This window comes from Saccopteryx bilineata, chromosome 9, assembly GCF_036850765.1.
Source record: "Saccopteryx bilineata isolate mSacBil1 chromosome 9, mSacBil1_pri_phased_curated, whole genome shotgun sequence".
NCBI lineage: Eukaryota > Metazoa > Chordata > Mammalia > Chiroptera > Emballonuridae > Saccopteryx > Saccopteryx bilineata.
The window spans coordinates 24,650,855-24,677,524 of record NC_089498.1 but is presented as its reverse complement, the minus strand read 5'-3'; the positions used below and the strand labels follow the sequence as shown (position 1 = coordinate 24,677,524).

At 43.7% G+C, this 26,670-nt stretch overlaps 1 protein-coding gene and 1 non-coding gene across 3 annotated transcripts in view; one reads left to right on the top strand and one right to left on the bottom strand.

Moving 5' to 3' along the window:
* WDR59 (WD repeat domain 59) overlaps window positions 1-26,670 on the top strand; it is a 99,578-nt gene that overhangs the window by 21,960 nt on the left and 50,948 nt on the right. For both annotated transcript variants that reach the window (XM_066243467.1, XM_066243466.1), the window contains exons 4-9: window positions 3,857-3,942; window positions 5,527-5,607; window positions 8,428-8,465; window positions 13,373-13,461; window positions 17,281-17,397; window positions 23,987-24,064. In XM_066243467.1, coding sequence (XP_066099564.1) covers window positions 3,857-3,942; window positions 5,527-5,607; window positions 8,428-8,465; window positions 13,373-13,461; window positions 17,281-17,397; window positions 23,987-24,064 — 489 coding nt within the window. The remainder of the gene's footprint in view (window positions 1-3,856; window positions 3,943-5,526; window positions 5,608-8,427; window positions 8,466-13,372; window positions 13,462-17,280; window positions 17,398-23,986; window positions 24,065-26,670) is intronic.
* Window positions 804-907, bottom strand: LOC136313834 (small nucleolar RNA U13). The gene has a single exon (XR_010727259.1). It is a non-coding gene; the product is annotated as a small nucleolar RNA U13 (small nucleolar RNA).

The window sequence follows — 26,670 nt, the reverse complement described above, 5'->3', positions numbered from 1 at the left end:
GGATCCACTGGGCATGCCCACCGGGGGTGATGCTCTGCCCATCTGGGGCGTTGTTCTGTTGCAACCAGAGCCATTCTAGTGCCTGAGGCAGAGGCCGTAGAGCCACCCTTAGCGCCCAGACCAACTTTGCTCCAATGGAGCCCTGGCTGTGGGAGGGGAAGAGAGAGACAGAGAGGAAAGAGGGGTGGAGAAGCAGATGGGCGCTTCTCCTGTGTGCCCTGGCTGGGAATTGAACCTGGGACTCCTGCACTCCAGGCTGACGCTCTACCACTGAGCCAACTGGCCAGGGCTTTTTTTTTTTTTTTATAGAGAGAGAGAGTCAGAGAGAGGGATAGATAGGGACAGACAGCCAGGAACAGAGAGAGATGAGAAGCATCAATCATCAGTTTTTCGTTGCGACACTTTAGTAGTTCATTGATTGCTTTCTCATATGTGCCTTGACCGTGGGCCTTCAGCAGACCGAGTAACCCCTTGCTCAAGCCAGTAACCTTGAGTCCAAGCTGGTGAGCTTTTTGTTCAAACCGGATGAGCCCATGCTCAAGCTGGCTAACTTGGGGTCTCGAACCTGGGTCCTCCACATCCCAGTCCGACGCTCTATTCACTGCGCCACTGCCTGGTCAGGCTGTGACTGGCTTTTTTATCAAGTTACATCAGTACTTCACTCCTTTTTATGGCTGAATAATATTCCATTGTATGGAAAGAGCACATTTTGTTTATCCATTTGTCCACTGATGGACACTTGGGCTGCCTTTTTTGAATAGTGTTAATACAAACATGAGTGTACATGTACTTATTTCTTGTCACATCAAACGGGTAGTGTGTTGATGTCGTAACAAAGTTTGAGGGAGGCACATGTCACATAAGAGCATGAATACCCAGTTATCATGCTTATGAATCACAAAAGGATCGATCTACCTGTACTTTTTTTGAGTACATGTTTTCAGTTCTTTTGGCATATACCTAGGAGTGGGCTCGCAGGGTCTTATAATAGTCTGTGTTTAACTTTTTTTTTTAATTTTTTTTTTAAATACTTTATTGATTTTACAGAGACAGGAGACAAAGGGGAGCATGGAATGGGAAGTAACAACTCATAGTTGTTTCATGTTAGTTGTTCATTGCTTGCTTGCTGTATGTGCCTTGACCAGGGAAGCCCAGGGTTTCAAACCAGCAACCTTGGCATTCCAGGCCAAAGGTTTATCCACTGCACCACCACAGGCCAGGCTTAACTTTTTTTATAAAGATTTTATTTAGCCCTGGCCGGTTGGCTCAGCGGTAGAGCGTCGGCCTAGCGTGCGGAGGACCCGGGTTCGATTCCCGGCCAGGGCACACAGGAGAGGCGCCCATTTGCTTCTCCACCCCTCCGCCGCGCTTTCCCTCTCTGTCTCTCTCTTCCCCTCCTGCAGCCAAGGCTGCATTGGAGCAAAAATGGCCCGGGCGCTGGGGATGGCTCTGTGGCCTCTGCCCCAGGCGCTAGAGTGGCTCTGGTCGCAACATGGCGATGCCCAGGATGGGCAGAGCATCGCCCCCTGGTGGGCAGAGCGTCGCCCCTGGTGGGCGTGCTGGGTGGATCCCGGTCGGGCGCATGCGGGAGTCTGTCTGACTGTCTCTCCCTGTTTCCAGCTTCAGAAAAATGAAAAAAAAAAAAAAAAAAGAAATCTGAAAAAAAGATTTTATTTATTCATTATAGAGAGGGGAGAGAGAGAGAGAGAAGGGGGGAGGAGCAGAAAGCATCAACTCCCATATGTGCCTTGACCAGGCAAGCCCAGGGTTTTGAACCGGCGACCTCAGCGTTTCCAGGTTGACACTTTATCCACTGCGTCACCACAGGTCAGGCTGTGTTTAACTTTTGAAGACCCTTGAAACTTTTTTACAGTGGCTGAACTATTCTGCAGTCCCACTAGCATTGCACAAGGGTTCCATTTTCTCTACATTGTCATCAAAATTTATTTCCTGTTCTACTTTAAAAGTTATTTTAGCCTGACCAGGCAGTGGCGCAGTGGATAGAGTGTCAGATTGGGATGCAGAGGACCCAGGTTTGAGACCCCGAGGTCACCAGCTTGAGCACGGGCTCATCTGGTTTGAGCAAAGCTCACCAGCTTGGACCCAGGGTCGCTGGCTTGAGCAAGGGGTTACTCGGTCTGCTGAAGGCCCATGGTCAAGGCACATATGAGAAAGCAATCAATGAACAACTAAGGTGTCGCAACGAAAAACTGATGATTGATGCTTCTCGTCTCTTTCTGTTCCTGTTTGTCTGTCCCTACTTATCCCTCTCTCTGACTCTGTCTCTGTCTTTGTAAAAAAAAAAAAAAATGTTATTTTAAATTATAGCCATCCCAGTGGGTATAAAGTGGTATCTCACTGTGAAAAATTTTTTTTTTTTGCGTTTTCCTAATGACTAATGATGTTGAGCATCTTTTTGTGCCCCTGTTGGCCATTTCTGTATCTTTTTCTTTTTTTTAATGTCTCTTCCAATTCTGTGTCTATTTTTACATTGGGTTGTTGTCTTTTTGCTTTTAGTTATATAATACTTCTTTTTTTAAAATATATTTTTAAATATTTTGTTTATTGATTTTTGAGAGAGGAGAAAGAGAGAGAGAAAGGGGGGCGAGGAGTGGGAAGCATCAACTTGTAGTAGTTGCTTCGCATTTGTGTCTTATTCCAGGTCAACACTTTATCCACTGCGTCACCACAGGTCAGGCTTTGAGTTGCAAAATGTCTTTATATGCTTTAGTCTTCTAGACCCTCATCAGATGTATGGTTTACAAATATTTTCACTAGTTCTACAGATTGTCTTTTAACTTTTTTGGTAATGTCCTTTGATAACATAAAAGTTTTAATTTTAATGAAGTTCAATTTATTGGGGTTTTTTTTCTGTTTGAGCCTCAGTTGATTGAGTTTCAGGTGTCTCTCCTATGTGAGACATGGGTGATAACACCCAGTGTGTAGCGCAGTGGTGAAGAGCAGGGGACAGGCTTGTTAAGGTGCCTAGTTCATAGACTGGCACTAGCAGACCTTTTGGAAATGGTGGGGAGTATTATAAAATGAAGGGAGTTTCTTTTCACACCTTGTCCTATTGGAAGCTATTTTGAATTCTAATCTTTTCACAGGAATCTTACTGATTTAAAATTGGAATCAGGCATTTCAGGATAAGAATCTCAAAATGTTATATATGTATCTGACTGAACGAAAATGAAAATCAGTCGTATGTATATAAGTTCAGGAATTATTAAACAGCCTGTTACCAACCTTTATTTATTTTCAGTGTGTTTCATAAACTCATGATAGTTAAGGAACCTTTGTTTAAGTGAAATATAGTTTTGTCTAAGCCGTTTTTTCTTCTTTTTTTCCTATTGTAGCCTTTGTTTCTTCTTTTTTTCTTATTGTAGCCTTTTTTTCTTCTTTTTTTCCTATTGTAGCCTTTGTTTCTTCTGGCCTATTTTCTCTATGGCCTTCTGTTTAAGTCTAAGAAATTTGTCATAGGCCTATTTTAAGGAATGTTGTGTAATTTTGCCTCTAGGACACCCTTTTGCTGGTATTTCTGTTTTCTTTCCTGTGCATCTGTGTTTTAAGGTATGGTAAATAGACTCCAGGCACTTGGTAATGGGAAGAGTAAGCTAAAAAGTGTGGTGTGACAGCAGCTGGAGAGAGCTGGATGTGGGACTGTCGGGATGGGAGAAGGTTCCTCTGGTGGTCTGGGGACATCTCCGGGACCTATCACTCACATGATCAGCCCGTGAGATCTTTGCCATACAAGTTGTTTTCTGCATGGCTTCCCTTTCTAGCCTTAAGCAGATTGGGGTGAGAGCATATATTCTGATGTACTACTTGCTGCCTTCTTTCCTTTGTTTCTTTTCAGAGTAATCAACGGGTCGACCTGTATAAGTGGAAAGATGGCAGTGGGGAAGTTGGCACAACCTTACAAGGCCATACTCGTGTGATCAGGTAGGTACCAGCCCTGCACGGCTCCCTGGACTAACTCTCCTTGCCATGGTCCTTTGGGAAATGAAATGAAAACACCTACCTCCTCCCACAGCTTGACTCTCTGTGTTGCACTAGTCCTGGGTGGCTGTTAGTTTGTCAGCTTATACTGAGATGATAGCTTTCACAGCAAAGAACAATAGGTATTTATGAACCATCATCCATGTAGTATTAACCCCGATCCCAGAAAATACTTAGACAGTTACAGAGTAAGGATTAGAGCTGATCTTTGCTGTGGAAGGGAGAAGTGCCAACAGAATCCCTCAGGCACAGTCGGCGGTGCCCGGAAGTAGAGACATTGGGGAGCAGCCTTTTGCTCTTCCTGTGGCAACTGTGAGTCGCCGCATGGAGCGCCTGCATCACCGTCCATTATGCAGATACACAGTTGCCTTTGACTCAGGACCTTCCAGTTGGCTTCTGGAGTGTTCCTTGATCCACCTTTCCCCTGGGTCCCTGTTTCTGGCTGGGGAAAACTTGTTCTGGGAAGTAGCAGCAGGGAATGCAGGAGCGGTGAAGTGACCTGGGACGTGATGGGAAGGGCTGGCCCCCAGCCTGCGCTCACTGTTCATGTGGTCACTGCCTTTCTGGGAGTAAGGACACGAGTAGGGGGACCAGAGGCCTGCTTGTCCTCCTTGAAAGCTGTGTGGCAACATGGCAGTTAGTTTGCCACTTCTTTAAGAGATGTTAGGTTCAACCAAAAAGCCCTTCAATAGAAGACTGGATAAAGAAGATGTGGCACATATACACTATGGAATACTACTCAGCCATAAGAAATGATGACATCAGATCATTTACAGCAAAATGGTGGGATCTTGATAAAATTATAAGGAGTGAAATAAGTAAATCAGAAAAAAACAAGAACTACATGATTCCATACATTGGTGGAACATAAAAAATGAGACTAAGAGACATGGACAAGAGTGTGGTGGTTACCAGGGGTGGGGGGAGGGAGGACATGGGAGGGAGGGAGGGAGAGAGTTAGGGGGAGGGGGAGGGGCACAGAGAACTAGATAGAGGGTGGCGGAGGACAATCTGACTTTGGGCGAGGGGTATGCAACATAATTTAATGACAAAATAACCTAGACATGTTTTCTTTGAATATATGTACCCTGATTTATTAATGTCATCCCATTACCATTAATAAAAATTTATTTAAAAAAAAAAAAAAAAAAAAGATGTTAGGTTCACTCAGCATACCTGTGGGTGAGTCTGATTTAGAACATGAAAAGTCAAAAATTTTCCTTTGTTTTATCTTTAGTGTTTGTGCCTTCATGTGCATGTGTGTGCACGCACATGTGTGTATTTTAAGTTGAAATACTGCATTTCTTTTTTGGGAGCAAGTGAAATATAACGGGAGGTGACAGTTTCTTTCAGAGCTCAGTTAAGTCTTGTTCATTCTCAAAAACTTTGGAGACTCCCAGACTAAACTGTGAAGAGGTCCATTAACAGTGACTTTTTGAAGTCATTAGAGACTAAATCTGTTATTGCTTTGGAACCAGACCCTGAAATTTTGTCCCTGCATTGTTCTATTTATTTCTCTGTTCCCAGCGACTTGGACTGGGCGGTGTTTGAACCAGATCTCCTAGTTACCAGCTCTGTGGATACCTACATCTACATTTGGGATATCAAGTAAGAAAGATTAAAAGGCATAACTACGTGGTCTGTTGTTTACCTCTCCAAGAGATTCCCTGTTGTATCCAGAAGTAGTTTTATCTTTTTTTAAAATTATGATTATAAAACAAAACATTAAATTTACCATCTTCACCAGTTTTTTCTTTTTTTGTATTTTTCCGAAGTTAGAAGTGGGGAGGCAGTCAGACAGACTCCCACATGCGCCCGACCGGGATCCACCCGGCATGCCCATCAGGGGGCGATGCTCTGCCCATCTGGGGCGTTGCTCTGTTGTGGCCGGAGCCATGCTAGCCCCTGCTGCAGAGGCCATGGAGCCATCCCCAGCACCTGGTCCAACTTTGCTCCAATTGAGCCTTGACTTCAGGAGGGGAAGAGAGAGACAGAGAGGAAGGAGAGGGGGAGGGGTGGAGAAGCAGATGGGTGCTTCTCCTATGTGCTCTGACTGGGAATCGAACTCAGGACTTCCACACTCCAGGCCAACGCTCTACCGCTGAGTCAACCGGCCTGGGCACCATTTTTAAGTATACAATCAATAGTGTTAAGTACATTTACATTGTTGTGCAATAGATCTCCAGAACTTTTTTGTTGTGCAAAGCTAAAACTTTGTACTCATTCAACAACTTCCCATTTCTCCCTCCCCTCAGCCCCTGGCAACCACCACTCCACTTTCTGTCTCTATGAATTTGACTACTCTAGGGACCTCATGTAAGTGGAATCACACACTATTTGTCCTCTTTTGATAACTTATTTGACAGCGTAATATCTGCAGAGTTCATCCATGTTGCAGCATGTGACAGGATTTTCTTTCCTTTTTTTTTTTTAACAGAGACAGAGAGAGAGTCAGACAGAGGGATAAACAGGGACAGACAGACAGGAACGGAGAGATGAGAAGCATCAATCATTAGTGGGGTTTTTTTTGTATTTTTCTGAAGCTGGAAACGGGAGAGACAGTCAGACAGACTCCCGCATGCGCCTGACCGGGATCCACCCGGCACACCCACCAGGGGCGATGCTCTGCCCACCAGGGGGCGATGCTCTGCCCCTCTGGGGCGTCGCTCTGTTGCGACCAGAGCCACTCTAGCACCTGGGGCAGAGGCCAAGGAGCCATCCCCAGCGCCTGGGCCATCCCTGTTCCAATGGAGCCTCGGCTGCGGGAGGGGAAGAGAGAGACAGAGAGGAAGGAGAGGGGGAGGGGTGGAGAAGCAGATGGGCGCTTCTCCTGTGTGCCCTGGCCGGGAATCGAACCCGGGACTTCTGCACGCCAGGCCGACGCTCTACCACTGAGCCAACCGGCCAGGGCCTCATTAGTTTTTTGTTGCGCATTGTGACACCTTAGTTGTTCATTGATTGCTTTCTCATATGTGCCTTGACCATGGGCCTTCAGCAGACTGAGTAACCTCTTGCTGGAGCCAGCGACTTTGAGTCCAAGCTGGTGAGCTTTTGCTCAAACCAGATGAGCCCGCGCTCAAGCTGGCGACCTCGGGGTCTCAAACCTGGGTCCTCAGCATCCCAGTTCGACGCTCTATCCACTGCGCCACCACTTGGTCAGGTGGATTTTTTTTCTTTTTAAGGCTTAATAATATTCCGTTGTACGTAGAGAATACATTTTTTAAATCCACTAATCAGGCTGTGGACATGGGTTGTTTCTATCTCTTGTCTATTGTGAATGTGCAGAGTAGGTTTTTTTTTTCCCCTGTATTTTTCTGAAGTTAGAAGCAGAGAGGCAATCAGACAGACTCCTATATGTGCCCAACTGGGATCCACCTGGCATGCCCACTAGGGGGCGATGCTCTGCCCATCTGGGGCATTGCTTCGTTGCAACCGGAGCCATTCTAGTGCCTTAGGCAGAGGCCATAGAGCTGTCCTCAGTGCCTGGTCCAACTTGGCTCCAATGGAGTCTTGGCTACTGGAAGGGAAGAGAGAGACAGAGAGGAAGGAGAGGGGGAAGGTGGAGAAGCAGATGGGCGCTTCTCCTGTGTGCCCTGACTGGGAATCAAACCCGGGACTTCCACACGCCAGGCCTACGCTCTATCGCTGAGCCAACCAGCCAGGGCCCAGAGTAGTTTTTTACTCCACCTTCGAATGCTGTTGGTAAGGTTCTCTCAGTTATGTCTCCATTAAGAGAAATGAAACCAGAAAGGTATTCTTTTGTCTTTTTCTGCTCTACATGGGGTCACTGAGGCCATGCTGAATCATTTAATTCATTATCTGTGGATACAGCTGTATGATTTGCAATTCAGACTCAGCTTCGATTGACGTGACTTACAAAGTTCATCTACCCAGAGGGAAACAAACTTCTCTTTACACTCTTTTTTATTTATTTATTTTATTTATTTTTTATTTTTTACAGAGACAGAGAGAGAGTCAGAGAGAGGGATAGATAGAGACGGACAGATAGGAACAGAGAGAGATGAGAAGTATCAATCATCAGTTTTTTATTGCGACACCTTAGTTGTTCATTGACTGCTTTCTCACATGTGCCTTGACCGCAGGCCTTCAGCAGACCGAGTAACCCCCTGTTTGAGCCAGTGACCTTGGGTCCAAGCTGGTGAGCTTTTGCTCAAACCAGATGAGCCCGCGCTCAAGCTAGCGACCTTGGGGTCTTGAACCTGGGTCCTCTGCATCCCAGTCCAACGCTCCATCCACTGCGCCAACGCCTGGTCAGGCACTTTACACTCTTTTTAAGGCCCTCACATTCCTAAATGACTCCAAGTACCTACTGAAAGGAAAATGAAGAAATGCATGCAGAGGGTGAAAAGCACCAGGTGGATGGTGGCATACGAATTGGGAATTTGATTTCTGACTTTTATATTTCAGAGACACAAGGAAACCTACCATTGCACTGTCTGCTGTAGGTGAGTGTATCCTCCCCTGGCCTTTCGTTGTTCTGTTCCTTCCATTCTTTCCCTCACACCAGCTGCCCCATGCCCCCTGTTCCGTCACGGCTGGGTGGAATGGTCAGTCCCGCATTGCGAAGGGCTTGCTTCAGGCTGCTCTTAGAGTCAGTACTGTTGAATTGTGGTCAGGAACTTATTTCAGAATGCAAGGACAAGAACCAAATTAATTTGTTTTAAACTCTTTGTGGAAAATTTCAAATGTAAATAAAAATAGAAGAAATTGAAGTTCCTTGTGTTCATCATCCAGCATCAACAGTTGTCAACCTACTGCCAATCTTTTTTTTTTTTTTTTTTGCATATTTCTGAAGCTGGAAACAGGGAGAGACAGTCAGACAGACTCCCGCATGCGCCCGACCGGGATCCACCCGGCACGCCCACCAGGGCCTACGCTCTGCCCACCAGGGGGCGATGCTCTGCCCATCCTGGGCGTCGCCATGTTGCGACCAGAGCCACTCTAGCGCCTGAGGCAGAGGTCACAGAGCCATCCCCAGCGCCCGGGCCATCTTTGCTCCAATGGAGCCTTGGCTGCGGGAGGGGAAGAGAGAGACAGAGAGGAAGCCGTGGCGGAGGGGTGGAGAAGCAAATGGGCGCTTCTCCTGTGTGCCCTGGCCGGGAATCGAACCCGGGTCCTCCGCACACTAGGCCGAGGCTCTACCGCTGAGCTGGCCAGGGCTGGTTTTAATTGTAGAGGCCACGAGATGCGCTCAGAAGTATCTCCATTTTTTTTTTTAAGATTTTATTTATTTTAGAGAGGGAAGGAGAGAGAGAGAGAGAGAGAGAGATAGAGAAGGGGAGGAGCAGGAAGCATCAACTCCCATATGTGCCTTAACCCGGGAAGCCAGGGTTTTGAACCAGCAACCTCAGTGTTTCCAGGTTGACGCTTTATCCACTGCGCCACCACAGGTCAGGCAACATACTGCCAATCTTATTTCATCTATCTCTACCCACTGTCCCCCACTGCCCCTCATCCTCTTTGGGATTATTTTGAAGCAAATTTCAGGTATTCTGTCATTTCATCAACAAATATTTCAGTAAGCAGTTTTTTTTACAAGAGAAGAATTCTTTAAAAAAACATAATTATAGTACTATTAACACACCTAAAAATATTATCAGTAGCTCTTTATTATCGTAATACATTTAAACAGTACTCAAATTTCCACAATAATCTCTCTCTCTTTAAACAATTATTTGAATCAGATCCCAAGTGCAGTCCACACTTGGAAGTGGCTGATATATTTCTCATTTTTTTTAATCGGTGGGGTTCTTTTCACTCTCCTTTTTTGTTTTGTTTTTTTCTTTTTCTGCAATTTATTTATTGAAGAAACCAGCTTATTTGTCCTGTGGTTTCCCCACAATCTAGATCAAGGGTCCCCAAATGTTTTACACAGGGGGCCAGTTCACTGTCCCTCAGACCATTGGAGGGCCGCCACATACAGTGCTCCTCTCACTGACCACCAGTGAAAGAGGTGCCCTTTCCAGAAGTGTGGTGAGGGCCAGATAAATGGCCTCAGGGGGCCGCAGTTTGGGGATGCCTGAAGTAGATGATGCTGATTGTGTTCTCAAGGTGTTACTTAATATGGATGCACTGAGTCTGAAATTACTTTCTGATCTACCTGTTTTCTTTACTTATTTTTAGTGTTTATTTTGCTGATTTTAGAGAGGAGAAAGAGAGAGCAGGAGAAAGATAGGAGCATCTGTTCCTGTATGTGCCCTGATTCTTGTATGTGCCCTGACCGGGGATCAAACTTGCATCCTTGGTGTATCAGGAGGAAGTTCTGATCAACTGAGCTACCTGGCGAGGGCTGATCTTCCTGTTTCCATCGCTCTATTGGAATGGATTATACTTGGGATTCTGCACTAAGGCTCTTAATGGAGTGTTCCCACTAGTTCCGGAGAGTCAAACTTGGGTGTAGAACTGATTTATCTTAAAGGGATGAAGGCCGATCATCAGTGTTATATCTTGGCATCCTTGGTAAAAACATGTATTATCTGTCTCTTAAATCCTGCTTGCTTCTTTGTATCTTCCTATTACATTTGAATTCCCATTTGATATTTGTTCCAGAAAAGATTACCTGATTCTTCTCTTTTCTTCTGTGCCCCGACACTCATCATCTAAAGCAGGGGTCCCCAAACGACGGCCCGCGGGCCGCATGCGGCCCCCTGAGGCCATTTATCCGGCCCCCACCGCACTTCCGGAAGGGGCATCTCTTTCATTGGTGGTCAGTGAGAGGAGCATAGTTCCCATTGAAATACTGGTCAGTTTGTTGATTTAAATTTACTTGTTCTTTATTTAAAATACTGTATTTGTTCCCGTTCTGTTTTTTTTACTTTAAAATAAGATATGTGCAGTGTGCATAGGGATTTGTTCATAGTTTTCTTTATAGTCCGGCCCTCCAACGGTCTGAGTGACAGTGAACTGGCTCCCTGTATAAAAAGTTTGGGGACCCCTGATCTAAAGGCTGAATGAGGTTAGGCACAACATCTCTGCTTCAGTGCTATGGACCACGATCAGCATGACCAGAGGGATGCTCCGTAAATGTTTGTTACATGGGTTTAGGAGTCAAGCACCAGTGCCTCTGTGCTAAGGGCTTAACAATTCTGTTGATCTGGTGCCCCCGCCCCTCTTTTTGGCACTTGTGGTCTCAGACACAGAAGGGTCACAGACATGGTTGCAGAGGACTAACTGAGCAGAAATATCAGAAATATAAATAGTCTATAAATGCCTCACTCACTTTCCTCTGACTGTATAATTTTTACTTAACAGATTTCTAAGTTAGATTGGTTATAGAGGACCCTAAAAACAGAGACAGTAAAAACAGTTCCTTTTTTTTTTTTCAGGCTTATTGTTCAAATTGCTTTGTTTTGTTATAGGTCCTTCTAAAAAATAGAAGTAGGAGACTTCTTTCATTTTTGTACCTAAGCGAGTTTCTCAGTGGCGGCAAAGCTGCTCTGGGAGAAAAGAGGCACTTGAGAGCTTATAGCCCTTTATTAGCTGCCCCATCCACCACTGTCCGAGTGGCCCAGTCCTGGATGCTGCCGCTCCCACGGCTGTGGTCTCCAGCTCTCTGGGAACACACTGGTCATGCCTTCGGGGTAGAGATTCAGTGAGAACACGTTCATGTGTGCTCCAGAGTGTTCTCTGTGTCTGGGAACTCTTATAGTCTGGGACCTCTGTTTGATTCTGGTGTCATAATCCTAGGAGAGCAGATGGAATTACAGTGTTCCCAGAATCTCTGGGAGGCTTTTTGGTCTGAAGGATCTCCCACTGGGAAAAGTATTTTCTTGAAACTTTTCAAGTAACTGTCATGAGGAGATGGAGCAGGCTCTTCTTGCTCATTCTCTAGCTGATATGCCTTCTTGCAAAAAACAGAAAAAAACCCCAAAACTGGATCTATTAAGTAATACACTCCCTTTCTTCATTTTAAGGGGTTTCCACCACTTGTTTTTAAATGACTTAAGATTCCCTGTATCTCAAAGGAAAAAGTAAAACAAATAAATACCCTCAACCAAAACCAAGCAAGGATAAGTCCTGGGCCTTCCCTCTATTTCCTGTTAGATTCTGAGTCCTTGCTTTCTCTATTGTGCTGTTCAGACTTCTTGGATCAGGTTGCTCTCCAAAGCCCTGGAACTACTATGGTGTCCGCAACCATAAATACCCACCGAAAGGGAGAGATTTCAAAGCAGAAATAACATGTGTTAGCTGAGCAAGAACAACAAGAGATGAGAGGGAGGATCATTTAGTTCTCATTTAACTTAACTCGATTATTTTCAAGAGTTGGCTGTAAGAGCTATATTATGTTATAGTTTCCCCATCTCTCAGCCTTTTCTGCTATCTTACAATGTGCCCCTTAAGTAGTAGCTCTTTAGTCATTGTTGTTCTTTGTTTTGCAGAGTGGGAAAGGCCTGAGTCTGCACATTGCCTGAATGTTCCCTTTCCCTGACTCAATGCAGGGCCAGTGGCCATGTCTAACCACTACTGGGGAGGCGGAGGGGGTGCACATACCCTCTGAGGGCAGAATTGGGCAATCCTAAGGCTTATTTTTCATCAGAGCTTCAGCTGCAGGCTTTGGTTTTCAAGACTATCCCTCAACAACAACAAAAAAGATGGAGAAGTTAGTAGGCATTGAGCTGAGGCTCTTCTAGTTGGGAGTGCAGACGTGGTCATTGGAGATGATGAAGAGCCAGGTTGTGAGATGAATCAATTACCAGCCAACAGAGCCATGTTCAACTTCTGTTCTCTTACAAACTGTGTTTTCTGGCCCTGGCCAGTGGCTCAGTGGATAGAACGTCGGCCTGGCATATGGACATCCTGGGTTCAATTCCTGGTCAGGGCATGCAGGAGAAACAACCATCAACTTCTCACCCCTTCCCTCTCTTACCCTGTTCCCCTCCCACAGTCAGTGGCTTGCTTGGTTTGAGCATGGCCCCACATGCTAAAGATAGCTCCATGGGAGCACATTGGCCTCAGGTGCTAAAAATAGCTTGGTACTCAAGCATTGGCCCCAGACAAGGTTGCCAAGTGGATCCCAGTTGGGGCACCAGAGTCTGTCTCACTGTCTCCCCTCCTCTCAGCTTAAAAAAAAAAATAGAAAGAAAGAAATTACTTTTTCTTGCTGATGCTGCTCAGAGGTAACATATATTTTTTTTCCAAGTGAAGTTATTTTCTCAATTAGGTGACTCTGATCCTGTTCCATATGTTCTTTAATTCATTTATTTTTTTCTTTGGTTTTATTTTCTCTTTCTGGTATAGTTGGTGCAGTTGTAGAAACTTGAAGAGTTCTGTGCTTATTTCAACCAGAACTCATTATCCAGCTCCCCTGAATGTGCTGCCCTCTGGTTCCGAAGGTGTTGATTTTTCTTTGCAGCGGGTGCCTCTCAGGTCAAATGGAATAAAAAAAATGCTAATTGCCTTGCCACCAGTCACGACGGGGATGTACGGATATGGGACAAACGGGTGAGTAATTTCTCTTCCCCCTGGCCGTCCTTTAATCCCTCCCAGAGGGTATGAAGAGGATATTGTGAGCAGCAGGGCTTCTTGAGAGTCCAGGGTGCCCTGTGCAGAGAGAATGGTCAGTTGCCCTTTGAGGGTCACAGTACCAGATGACATTTGCTTCCTGATCAAACTGGTGTTGAAGGAAGCTAGGGATGTGAGGCATTATGATCAGGGATTGAGAAAGTGAACTTGGCCAGACCAAAGTTAAAGACCCATTTTTAGCCTCCTAAGTATGATATCGGGTGAGCCACTAAACTTGTCTAAGCTTCCTTTTCCTTACCTTCAAAGTAGAGAGGATAATAATAGTGAGTGTATCATTGAGGAGGTCAAGCCTGGGGGACCAGACACTATTCTAGGATGGTCAGCTACCCCAGATTGCAAAGTGAAAACTAGTTAGTTGCCCTAGGAGGACATAGACCACCCTGAATACCTCTGGTAAAAATCACTGAGGTGTGGGGTACTCAGTTGCACGAATCTTCCCTTAGGAGCCTAGCTGTCCCATCAGCCTCTAAAGAGCCTCCAGACCATGTATTCTCTCCACAGCAGCTCGTGTAACTGACAGGCATGAAAGGTGTGAGGTTCTAGACTGCGGCTGTAATGGAAAGTATGTTGGACGTTTGGTATGTTGTCATCAGTGACAGTAATGGCACAGGGAAAGGGCCTCCCCCTCATCTAACTGCCAAACGACTGGGTAATAATGCATAGAGCAGTTGGGTTCTGTAAGATCTGGGTTCTGAGTCCCGCTTCCTGCTCTTTGAAACCTGAGGCTGAAAACCCTCTGCCTGTGTGGGAAGCATCTACTTTGAGTTTTCCTGAAACTTAACCAGGGCTGTCCCAACTGAAGTGTTGACTGGAAAGTCTCAGTTTTGCTTCTGGCTGCCCAGCTCCCTCCCACTCCTAGCAGGGAATAGGGTCTTACAGTTGTGAAGTGGAGAGGGAAGTGAAACAGACATTGGGGTCTGCTGGACTGGGTGCCAGCACCTGCTGGGGAAGCGGTGGGCTGGCTGAAGCTTTCTGCCTTAGGTTCCTGTTAGGTGTGCAGGTAATTTTAGAAGCAGAGGTTGGACAGGCGCATCTTCCCTATGCTAGTTTTTGTCTGTCTCTTTAATCCAGTCTGGTAATAGCCATTCTTCAGGCCACTTTATTTCTTAAATTGGTGATTGATTTTGTTACTCTTGTCACTAGCACAGCATTTAAGTATAGTAAGTGGTTTAAATTAATATGTGTGGTTAATTGTAGTGCAGACTTATTTGTTATAGATGATTTTCAGAGCCATAGGCAAAATAAACAATTTGACATTTCCCCAGGAACTCTGTCAGTACCTGTTTTCCAAAACAGTACCTGTGTTCCTTCTCTTGTACACACTACCAAACTGTTCCTTCCTGGTCTTCTGGTTGGTCCACTAATAACCCTGACTTCCCTCAGCAAGCCTTTTATCTATTTTGTTTAAAGGGTTTTAACTTTACTTTTTGCTGTTAATACTTTAGGACTTCTGCTCAGACAGATTGTAAAACTCTTTGGTTTTACTTCTGTGGCACTTTGTAGTGTCAAAACAACACTGGAGGCCCTGGCTGGTTGGCTCAGTGGTAGAGCATCGGCCTGGCATGCAGGAGTCCCAGGTTCGATTACCGGCCAGGGCACACAAGAGAAGCGCCCATCTGCTTCTCTACCCCCCCCCCTTCCTCTCTATCTCTTTCCCCCTCCCACAGCCAAGGCTCCACTGGAGCAAAGTTGGCCCTGGCGCTGAGGATGGCTCTATGGCCTCTGCCTCAGGCGCTAGAATGGCTCTGGCCACAACAGAGCAACGCCCCAGATGGGCAGAGCATCGCCCCCTGGTGGGCATGCTGGGTGGATCCTGGTTGGGCGCATGTGGGAGTCTGTCTGACTGCCTCCCTGTTTCCAACTTCAGAAAAATACAAAAACAAAAACAAAAAAACCCAACACTGGAGGCAGCAAGCCTCATAGACTTGAAACAATGCAATATCAGCAGTAACACTGGGTTTTATTCAGGCTCATGTGTGACTGATACTAATGTTTACAAAGCATTTATTATGTGCAGGCATTTTTCTGAGAACTTTGTGTGAATTGATCTATTTCTCTTTATAACCAGTCTTTAAAGTAGGTACTATTTTTATCTCTATTCTACAGATGAGTAAACTGAGGCACAGTTTGTTGCCAGGATTTTTACTTGAGGCTGGTTCTGGAGACTGCACTTGTAACCTCATAGACTAATGCTAATTATGGAAGTGATACATGCTTTTTGTAGCAAATATTAAAGGGGAAATAAAATTTATAGTTAACAAATGCTAAATAACATTTTGTATTTTACTTTCTTCTGCTTTTTTTTTTTACTGTGGTTTATCATTTAATATACATCGTTACAGCCTGACCTGTGGTGGCGCAGTGGATAAAGCGTCGACCTAGAAATGCTGAGGTCGCCAGTTCGAAACCCTGGGCTTGCCTGGTCAAGGCACATATGGGAGTTGATGCTTCCAGCTCCTCCCCCCTTCTCTCTCTCTGTCTCTCCTCTCTCTCTCTGTCTCTCCCTCTCCTCTCTAAAAAAAAAAAGAATAAATAATATACATCGTTACAAATACTTTTTTATTTGACATTACAAGATGCATTTTTCTCATAATCTCTAAGTATAAATTTTAATGGCTGCATCATATTGTATCAGATAGCTGTACTATAATTTATTTAAAATTTAAAATTGGCCCTGGCCAGTTGGCTCAGCGGTAGAGCCAGGTGTGTGGAAGTCCCGGCTTCGATTTCTGGTCAGGGCACACAGGAGAAGCGCCCATCTGCTTCTCCACCCTTTCCCCTCTCCTTCTTCTCTCTCTCTTCCCCTCCTGCAACCAAGGCTCCATTGGAGCAAAGTTGGCCCTGGTGTTGAGGACGGATGGCTCCATGGCCTCCACCTCAGGCACTAGAATGGCTCCTATTGGAGCGGAGCAACGCCCCAGATGGGCAGACCATCGCCCCCTGGTGGGCATGACTGGTGGATCCCGGTCGGACACATGCAGGAGTATGACTGCCTCCCCTCTTCTAACTTTGGGGAAAAAAAAAAGTTTTAAATTATTCCCCACTTACTGTTTGTATTGTTTGAACATCTTTTGTATGTAAAGGTTTTGTGAATTTGGAATATCCCCTTAAGAAAGGAAAATTTTAAGTCCCTTGATAACAATTGTCAAGTTTTTTTCTAAAAAGGCTGTGATATTTTGTAGGTACATTAGCAGTGATAAATACAGGCTCACTTCATTGAGTATTATTTACGATGTCTTCTAATTTGATAGCTTAAAAATCTTTTAATGTATTTTTCTGAGTTTTCCTTTTGAGTTTGTTCATTTTGTATATGTTTATTAATTGTGTATTGTTTTCTTTTGAGATGTGTGTTCATTCTCTTTCAGGGTCTTGTCACATGATTGATAGTTTTAGCCTCAGGATTGAGGTTGGATCTGTTTGAACATTACAGGTCCTATTGGGTGATTGTGAAGAAGGGGAGCAAGAATTGCAGACTGTAATACTAAAGGGGAAAAGCACCTACAATTTTATATCTGAGCAGAAAGGAATTAGGCTCCCAGGCCATATACAGAGCATGTGTGAAGGAGAGTTGGGCAAGTGTTGTTTGTCGTAAGCAAAACAGTGGTTTCTTAAAAATAGAGACAATATCTGTAGTATTGATATTTTTGTGTCCCCACTCAGCACCCAGCAGACTGTCTCCTGGTAGACACTTAATGAGTTTTTTCTTAACTGCCAACACTCAGTGCTGATTCTTTGCAGAAACCCAGTATAGCAGTGGAGTATCTAGCAGCCCACCTCTCCAAAATCCATGGCCTGGACTGGCACCCAGACAGCGAGCACATTCTTGCTACCTCCAGTCAAGACAATTCTGTCAAGGTGAGTGGTGCCCTGATGGGGAAGTCGGGAGCTGTGTATGGGAGCATCAGTCTGTGTTTGGGAGGAGGCGTTCTCTTTTGAAGGAAAGCTACAGTGTGTTCTCATAGTGTGTGTGTTTCAGAGTTGCATATGCTTCTTGGGGAGCTGAACAAGTAAACCTGGTTATGTAAACCAGCAGGAGGGATGTAGTAGATCAGATATACATCTGATACGGTTCCTGGACTTTGTTCCTTTTGCCTTGTGAAAGGAAGTCAGAAACAAAAGCATTTAGAAAGGAAAAGTCTGTAAATCAGATTTCAGAAGTATTGGCTCAGCAAGGAAGAAACACAACAGCTCTATAAGTAAAGGAGAGAAACCCATAGAATTGTTAAGGTTACTAAGTTTACAATTAGTCTATCTGGAGTAGAAAACAACAATTTTCTCAAATGATTAGGACATCTGCCAGATTAAGACATTTTCAGATGTCATCTTCACAGAAGTCAGGAATAGAGTTGGTTTATTGGAGATTCTCTAGCTTACAGGAAATGCTCAAAGATTTTGTGTTTTGGTGACACTATTATTTTTGGTTTGTCTCAGAGTGTAGTGTTTCTTGTCTGTTTTTCTTCTCCTCCTGTGGGATGTGTTGTGTCCCTTTATTGGAAAGGATGCAGGGCACAGTCATCTCGTCCTACAGTTCCTTCTTGTGGTCAGGTCTCTGGCTGGAAGGACAGAGATCTGACCACGGATAATTTGCTTAGAAATTTTGTGATTCAGCATTATTAATTTAATGCTTTGTTTTACTTACATAGGTATGTACGTCTTTTTGGTATGGTTAGAAAAACTAGAATCACACTAAAAGGTAACTTCTGTTTTGAGATTTGTAAATCTTGGCTTGTAGTTTACTTTTATGTGCCAGAAGTGGGTTTTTTTTTGTTTTTTTGTTTGTTTGTTTTTGGTTTGGATTTTTACCCCTGTACCTCTCCTTTATCAGCTTATTTTCCAAGTTCAGGAACCAGCAGTCAACCAATTGACCTCTGCCTCTTTCTTTGAGGTCCCCAGGTTTGCCAGTGATCATTGACACCTTTACTACTTGTGAGGCTGGGATTCCATAGGTAGTAAAGCAGGTAACAGGCAAGTTTCATGTATGAAACACAATTCTTGTTCCTTACTGGTAGGTGTAGCTTATGAATTAGATGAGATTTTTGGCATGGTACTTTTATTTATTATACTATATCCTGGTAAGAAGGAGAACAGTTTTTATCGAATGTTACTTATAAATAACATAATTGTAGAAAGTAAAGTGATCTAGAGGCATGTTGCATAATATTCAACCATTGTTTTTAGTAATTTGTAGACAAGGATGAATATGTCATTTTCTCTCCTTACATAATTATTTTCTCATGTTTGCCTGACAGCTTATTCGCTTATAATTTGTAGTAATCATTTTTATTATAGTTTTTAGTTTTTGAATTTGATGGGGTCAGGTTGAACAAGATATTACTGAATATTTCACTTTAGTTGTAAATTGTTAAACTGTAAAACTGTTGAATTGAGGGTTAGAGCTGAATCAAAAAGAAAGAATAGGATTTTTCTTATACGGCCATTAAAAATAGAACATTAACCACAATGAAATTAGTTTAGATCATTTTAGGTAATTGTTTTCTTCCTGATCTTGTTTTAAGCAGTCTGTTTCACAAAATTGCCTTCTTCTAGACTAAGAGTCCTGGAAGTCCAGACAGTCCCTTGGTACATTCTAACAGATGTATGTCTGCTCATAGGTCAAGGTCAGCCTTATTGAGAATACTGTACCCATGAGGCTGTTCAAGGAGCTGTTTCTTTCTTACTTGATTGAGGCTTTTTTTTTTTTTTTAACAGAGAGAGAGAGGGACAGACAGGCATGAACAAAGAGAGATGAGAAGCATCAATCATCAGTTTTTCGTTGCGACACCTTAGTTGTTTATTGATTGCTTTCTCATATGTGCCTTGACCGTGGGCCTTTAGCAGACCGAGTAACCCCTTGCTCAAGCCAGCGACCTTGGGTCCAAGCTGGTGAGCTTTGCTCAAACCAGATGAGCCCACGCTCAAACTGGCGACCTCAGGATCCTCAAACCTGGGTCTTCCACATCCCAGTTTGATGTTCTTATCTACTGCGCCACCGCCAGGTCAGGCGATTGTGGCCTTTCTTATATTTCTTCAGAAAACTTTCTTTCTGATCTGTATGTAGCTTGTAACAGGGGCCCTTTGTCAATGGTAAGAGAAAAGCAGAAATCACCCATGAATGGGAGGATGGCATGGCTCTGATTAATTTACTACAGCAACCAACTTTATCAAATAGAAATGTAGTGAAGACCTTTATTCACATATAATGTGATTGTTTCATAAGACTCCATTATTTGTTGCCTTAATAACATGTTATGAACAGTGAGGACTTTGTCAGATCTTCAGGGTCCTCCAGTTTATCCCATCAGGTATATGTTATAATTGTCAACAATTGATGTGCATATTTAAGCCTAGAAACAAAATCATTTATTTTTTTTAAATTTTCCATTGATTTGAGAGAGGGAGAGAGAAGCATCAACTCGTTGTTTCACTTAGTTGTTCCATTTAGTTGTACAATCATTGGTTATTTCTCATACATGCCCTGACCAGAGATCTATCCTGTGACCTCAGCATGCCTGGATGACACTGTATCCATTGTACCACCTGGCCAGGTCCCAAAATAATTTTTTTTTAGGTGAGAGAAGGAGGATAGAGAGATAGACTCCTTCATGTGCTCCAATGAGGATCCATCAGGCAACCCCATCTGTCGCCAATGCTCAAGTACAAAGCTGTTTTTAGTGCCTGAGGCTGATGTGCTCAAATAGAGCTACATCAATGGCCTGAGGCTTCTACTCAGACCAACCAAATTATCTTCAGCACCTGGAACCACACTCAAACCAGCTGAGCCACTGACTGCAGGAGAAGAGAGAGAGAAGGAAGAGAGGTGGGAAAGAAGCAGATAGGCGCTTCTCCTGTGTGCCCTGACTGGGAATCGAACCTAGGATGTCCATAAGCTGGGCTGACACTCTATCCACTGAGCCGCCAACCAGGGCCAAAATAAATTTTTTTGAAGTTGCATTTTGCATATTTTTGTTCTTTTTTTAATGTTTATTTTACTGATTTTAGAAAGAGAGACAATGCCTGACCTGTGGTGGCGCAGTGGATAAAGCATCAACCTGGAAATGCTGAGGTCTCCGGTTCTAAACCCTGGGCTTGCCTGGTCAAGGCACATATGGGAGTTGATGCTTCCAGCTCCTCTGTCTCTCTCTCTCCCTCTCTCTCTCATTTCTAAAAATGAATAAATAAAAAATTAAAAAAAAAAAAAAAAGAGAGAGACAGAGACAGGAACTTTGATTGTTTCTATATGTGCCTTGACTGGGGATCAAACTGGCAACTTCTGCATTTCGGGATGATGCTCTAACCAAGTGAGACATCTGGCCAGGGCCCAAAATAAATTTTTTTTTAAAGGAGCAAATAGAGTGTTGGCCTGGCATATGGACATCCCAGGTTCAGTTCCTGATCAGGGCACACGGAAGAAGAGACCATCTGCTTCTCTCCCCCTCGCTCTCTCTTCTCTCTCCCTGTTCCCTTCCAGCACCAGTGGCTTGATTAGTTCGAGCATTGGTCCCAGATAGCTTGGTTGGTCCCCAGTGCATCAACCTCAGGTGCAAAAAATAGCTTGGTTGATTTTGAATCAGCCCCAGACGGGTTGCCAGATGAATCCTGGTCAGGGTGCATGTGGGAGTCTGTCCTCTATCACCCCTCCTCTCACTTCAAAAAAAAAGGGACTAATTTTGTAAATTGTCATGACAGTCTTTGTAAATGAACACAGATATCTATTAACCTGTTGTGTGACTTTTGGGCTGTTTCCAGTGTTTGGTGATTTTGAATACAACTGCTATAATCATGCACGTGTAGGTTTTTTTGTGAATAGAAATTTTCAGTTTTCTAGGACTAGTGTAGGAGTGGGAATGCTGGGTCTTGGATAGGTGTGCGTTGAACTTTTAAAGAAAATGCCAAACTTGCCTGGCCAGGTGGTGGCGCAGAGGGTAGAGCGTCGGACTAGGATGCAGAGGACCCAGGTTTGAGACCCCGAGGTCGCCAGCTTGAGCGTGGGCTCATCTGGTTTGAGCAAAGCTCACCAGCTTGGACCCAAGGTCGCTGGCTTGAGCAAGGGGTTACTCGGTCTGCTGAAGGCCTGTGGTCAAGGCACATATGAGAAAGCAATTAATGAACAACTAACGAAAAACTGATGATTGATGCTTCTCATCTCTCTCCATTCCTGTCTGTCTGTCTCTATCCTTCTGACTCTCTCTCCCTCTCTGTCTCTATAAAAAAATAAAATAAAATAAAATAAATAAATAAAAGAAAATGCCGAACTTTTTCAGAGTAGCTCTCTGTTATTGAAAATAATTTCTTAACACCCTGATAGTTCAGTTTTAGTCATGGTCCTCCTGCCTTTGGTGCTCTGTCATTTTCAGTTTTCATCACAAGTGCTTGAACTCTGAATGTGTTTGTCTCTCCACTGAAAGCATAGGCATCTCTAAGCTAAAGTTTGTATCTGGCTCACCTTTATGTAATTACAGTTTCAAGTTCCACACCTTCCGTGTAGGCATGGGCAAGTAAGTGTATAGTGTAGTGGTTCCTAAAATTTTTTGAAGTTGGCACATTTAAAATCCTACAAATAATTGTAAGCGTACTGTATACAAATTGCTGAGAAATATTTTATAATAATTAAGTCAAATATATATATATTTTTTTCATTTTTCTGAATCTGGAAATGGGGAGAGACAGTCAGACAGACTCCCGCATGCGCCTGACCGGGATCCACCCGGCACGCCCACCATGGGGCGATGCTCTGCCTACCAGGGGGCGATAATCTGCCCATCCTGGGCGTCGCCATGTTGTGACCAGAGCCACTCTAGCACCTGAGGCAGAGGCCACAGAGCCATCCCCAGCGCCCGGGCCATCTTTGCTCCAATGGAGCCTTGGCTGCGGAAGGGGAAGAGAGAGACAGAGAGGAAAGCGTGGCGGAGGGGTGGAGAAGCAAATGGGCGCTTCTCCTATGTGCCCTGGCCGGGAATCGAACCTGGGTCCTCCGCACGCTAGGCCGACGCTCTACCGCTGAGCCAACCGGGCTTAAGTCAAATATTAAAGAAAAAAATTATAAAGTCCAAGCATGCTTTTATGGTAATAAAATGAAATAAATATGACAAAATTAAATTTATTCTGACATTAAAAAACATTTTTATGTTACATTTTTTGAATTATGCTTTTTATAATTTGTAAAAAAGAGGGGTTAAAAAATGACAAGTTATCTTTTTATATATATAGATACATACTTAGTAAGATTTAGTAAGTTTGGCAGGTCCTGATGCGAATGTGTTCAGTTTTTTCATTCTTGTGTTTATGAGAAACATGAGCCTGATGTATCCTAGCGATTTCTTCAATGTTTGGGCATATATTTGAAAGGCAAACTCATTTCCTCATCAGTACCTTGAAGAATTTCTCTTTTTACTCTTAATTGTGTTAAGGGTAGAAAATCCTAATTCACATAAATAGGATGTTGAAAATTGTAGTAAAATGTTCAAAGCTTTTTTTTAGATATTGCCACATATTCTTCTTTTATAAAAATCCAAAAGGCTTCAAGAGATAATTCCTTGTATTTAATCATCAATCCAAAACCCCCACCATACATATCTTCTTAACTTACACCAAACAAAGGATAGAAGAAACTTGCCTCCAGTCTTGTTTCATGGGGAACATGGGGGGTAGTGTAAACAATCCAGCACCACAGCTGAACAGCCTTTTGCAACCTAATCAGGGAAGTGAGGTGGGGGGTTGGGCAGACTGTATCTTACAGCCAATTCCCCACACCTTTGTCCTCCAAAAATCTAAACTCCAAAAACCCTGTTGGTTTTCTGGTCCCTAACAGGCACATAATTCTCTGGAATACCATAAGGTGCACCTGGAAATCTTCTTGGGCGCACACTTTGAGAACCACTGGTATAGTGAGTGGCTTGGTGCACACGTAGATAGTCACATGGCCACCTTTTTCCTGCATGACTTTGGCAGGTTACATGGCTTAGTAATTTCACTTTATTTGCAAAAGATATTAATAACACCCATTATGTGGTGTTTGTAAAGATTAAATGGGATAAAAAACTTAAAGCTCTAAATATTTGTCAGGAATGCATGAAGAAGTACATTTCAGCTATTGTTATTGGTTAAATTACCCTATTGGTGTAAAAGTGATAAAGGGTGAAAACACATCACTCTTACCTTTCAGCTAGGAATCTGTTTAATAGGCAGACTGACAGTGATCTGCCCCAAGGGTGGTCCTTGTAAAGTCCAGAAATTCTCCTGTAATGTTTATAAATGTGAAAGGCAGGTTCTCTTTATCTCTCTGTCATAGTAGCGTAGACCCTGGTGGCTGACTGCAATGCACTATTGAAATGTGTCCTTAGAGAACAAATGAATGCAATGGGTTCCCAAGGCTGTTCTTATTTCAATAGTTGAGGGTTTTTTTATGGTATTTATTTCACAAATTATCCTGCTTGCTTTCTTCCAGTTCTGGGATTACCGCCAGCCAAGGAAATACCTCAACATTCTCCCTTGCCAGGTGCCTGTCTGGAAGGCCAGATACACTGTGAGTGTGACACATGTCTCGTGCGAGGCAACTTCCGTCTTGGTGTTCCAGATTCAGGGGCCAAAGGGCCATTTCTTACTTTATGAGGCAGTTTTCTCTTTCTGTCTTGATTTAGGGGTAGGACAAAGGTGATCATGATGGTATAAAAGGTGTTTTGTACTTAAAAATTGGCCCTTGGGAAGTTGAGGAAGAATCTGTAATAGAATCGCTAACTGTGGCTAGACTTGGGAAGCTAGGTGGTGTGAAGGTGGTCACTGATGGCAGGGGAAGAGCGTGAGGTGGCTGTAAAGGGTTGAGAGGCTTATAGGTTTGTGGTCACTGGATTGTGGTGGAAAGAATTCTGGTTTTAGATTCAGAAGACCTGGGTTTTGAGCCCAGCAATGCCACTTAATATTTTCCCCTAGCTTTATTGAGCTATAATTGACACATAACATTGTGCAAGTTCAAGATGTACAACATGTTGATTTGATGCACTTATGTGTTGCAAAATGATTACCACCATAGCATTAGCTAACACCTTCTGTTATAAAGTACCGTACCTCACTTCCGCGGATTTACATAGAAACACCAAGTCCAGATGATTTTTTTTTTTTTTGTATTTTTGTGAAGTTGGAAACAGGGAGAGAGTCAGACAGACTCCTGCATGCACCCGACTAGATCCACTCGGCATGCCCAGCAGGGGCAATGCTTTGCCCATCTGGGACCTTGCTCTGTTGCAACCAGAGCCATTCTAGCGCCTGAGGCAGAGGCCATAGAGCCATCCTCAGCGCCCGGGCCAACTCTGCTCCAGTGGAGCCTTGGCTGCTGGAGGGGAAGAGAGAGACAGAGAGGAAGGAGAGGGGGAGGGGAAGGGAAGCAGATGGGCGCTTCTCCTGTGTGCCCCCGCTGGGAATCGAACCCGGGACTCCTGCACACCAGGCCGACGCTCTACCACTGAGCAAACTGGCCAGGGCTAAGTCCAGATGAATTTTGAAGGAGTTTTATTAAAGGAGGAGATTTATTAAATATGCCGGCTGCATATGACTAACACAGGGCATTGTAGACCCAAATCATGTGCTCCAGATACATTTCAGAGGCTGGTTATATACTCCTGATTACACACAGGTTGAGGGGAGCATGACATAGTGACACAATTATTAACAAGCCTATAACATTTGTCTAGGGCAGGGGTAGTCAACCTTTTTATACCTACCGCCCACTTTTGTATCTCTGTTAGTGTAAAATTTTCTAACCACCCACCAGTTCCACAGTAATGGTGATTTATAAAGTAGGGAAGTAACTTTACTTTATAAAATTTATAAAGCAGAGTTACAGCAAGTTCAAGCATATAATAATAATTAGTTACCAAGTACTTTATGTCGGATTTTCGCTAAGTCTGGCAGAATAAATCTTTATAAAACAACTTACTATAGTTAAATCTATCTTTTTATTTATACTTTGGTTGCTCCATTACCGCCCACCATGAAAGCTGGACTGCCCACTAGTGGGCGGTAGGGACCAAGTTGACTACTACTGGTCTAGGGGATCTACAAAAACATTGAAACTTTCAAGGTAATACAATCAAGGACATTTATAATTTTTTTTTTAATTAATTGTTTTTATTTTATTTTATTTTTTTACAGAAACAGAGAGAGAGTCAGAGTGAGGGATAGACAGGGACAGACAGACAGGAACGGATAGATGAGAAGCATCAATCATTAGTTTTTTTTCTTGTGCATTGCGACACCTTAGTTGTTCATTGATTGCTTTCTCATATGTGCCTTGACCGCGGGCCTTTAGCAGACCAAGTAACCCCTTGCTGGAGCCAGCGACCTTGGGTCCAAGCTGGTGAATTTTTGCTCAAACTAGATGAGCCCATGCTCAAGCTGGCAACATCAGGGTCTCAAACCTGGGTCTTTCGCATCCCAGTCTGACGCTCTATCCACTGTGCCACCGCCTGGTCAGGCACATTTACAAATCTTTTAGTGTCTGTCTCCCCTCCTTTGCCTGGAGGTATGTTACTCTCAGGCTTCCAGGAAGGAAGGAAGAGCCAAAATCAATGTAGGGTGGTATGTAAATTCTCTCTCCCATTGAAAGAGAAAAGAAGTTCCTCAGACAACCTTTATTCTATAGTTAAAACTAAATGACCCATTGTCCTTGTAAGTCAGGAAGCTTCTACATTCTTCTTCCTCCCCTCTCCCAAGGAAAAGACGGGACAGAAAGCCTGACCTTTCTTCCTAAAATATCAATATTAATTTTGCAACTTTTTGGTACCTTACCACACTTCATCATAGGACGGAAGGAAAAAACAGTAGGATTGAATGCATTGATATTTAGGATTCTGTGGGGTAGCTGAGTAGCCAGGATTGTTCTAATTGTTTGCTCTGATGGTTCCTTTGTTTGTTCTGATGGTTCCTTGGGACTTAGACTCAGCTGTGGCCAAATAATATTAGCTAATAGTTAATAGGAAGAAGAATAAGCATAGCTAAGACTTATTGAGCATTTATTGTCCTCCAGGCACTGTACTTACTTAAAATTTACTTAGTTAACAAATAAACTTTAGATGGCATAATGTTGATGAAGGAATAAAAAAATAGGGCTCTAGCTCAGCCGCACTAACACTCACC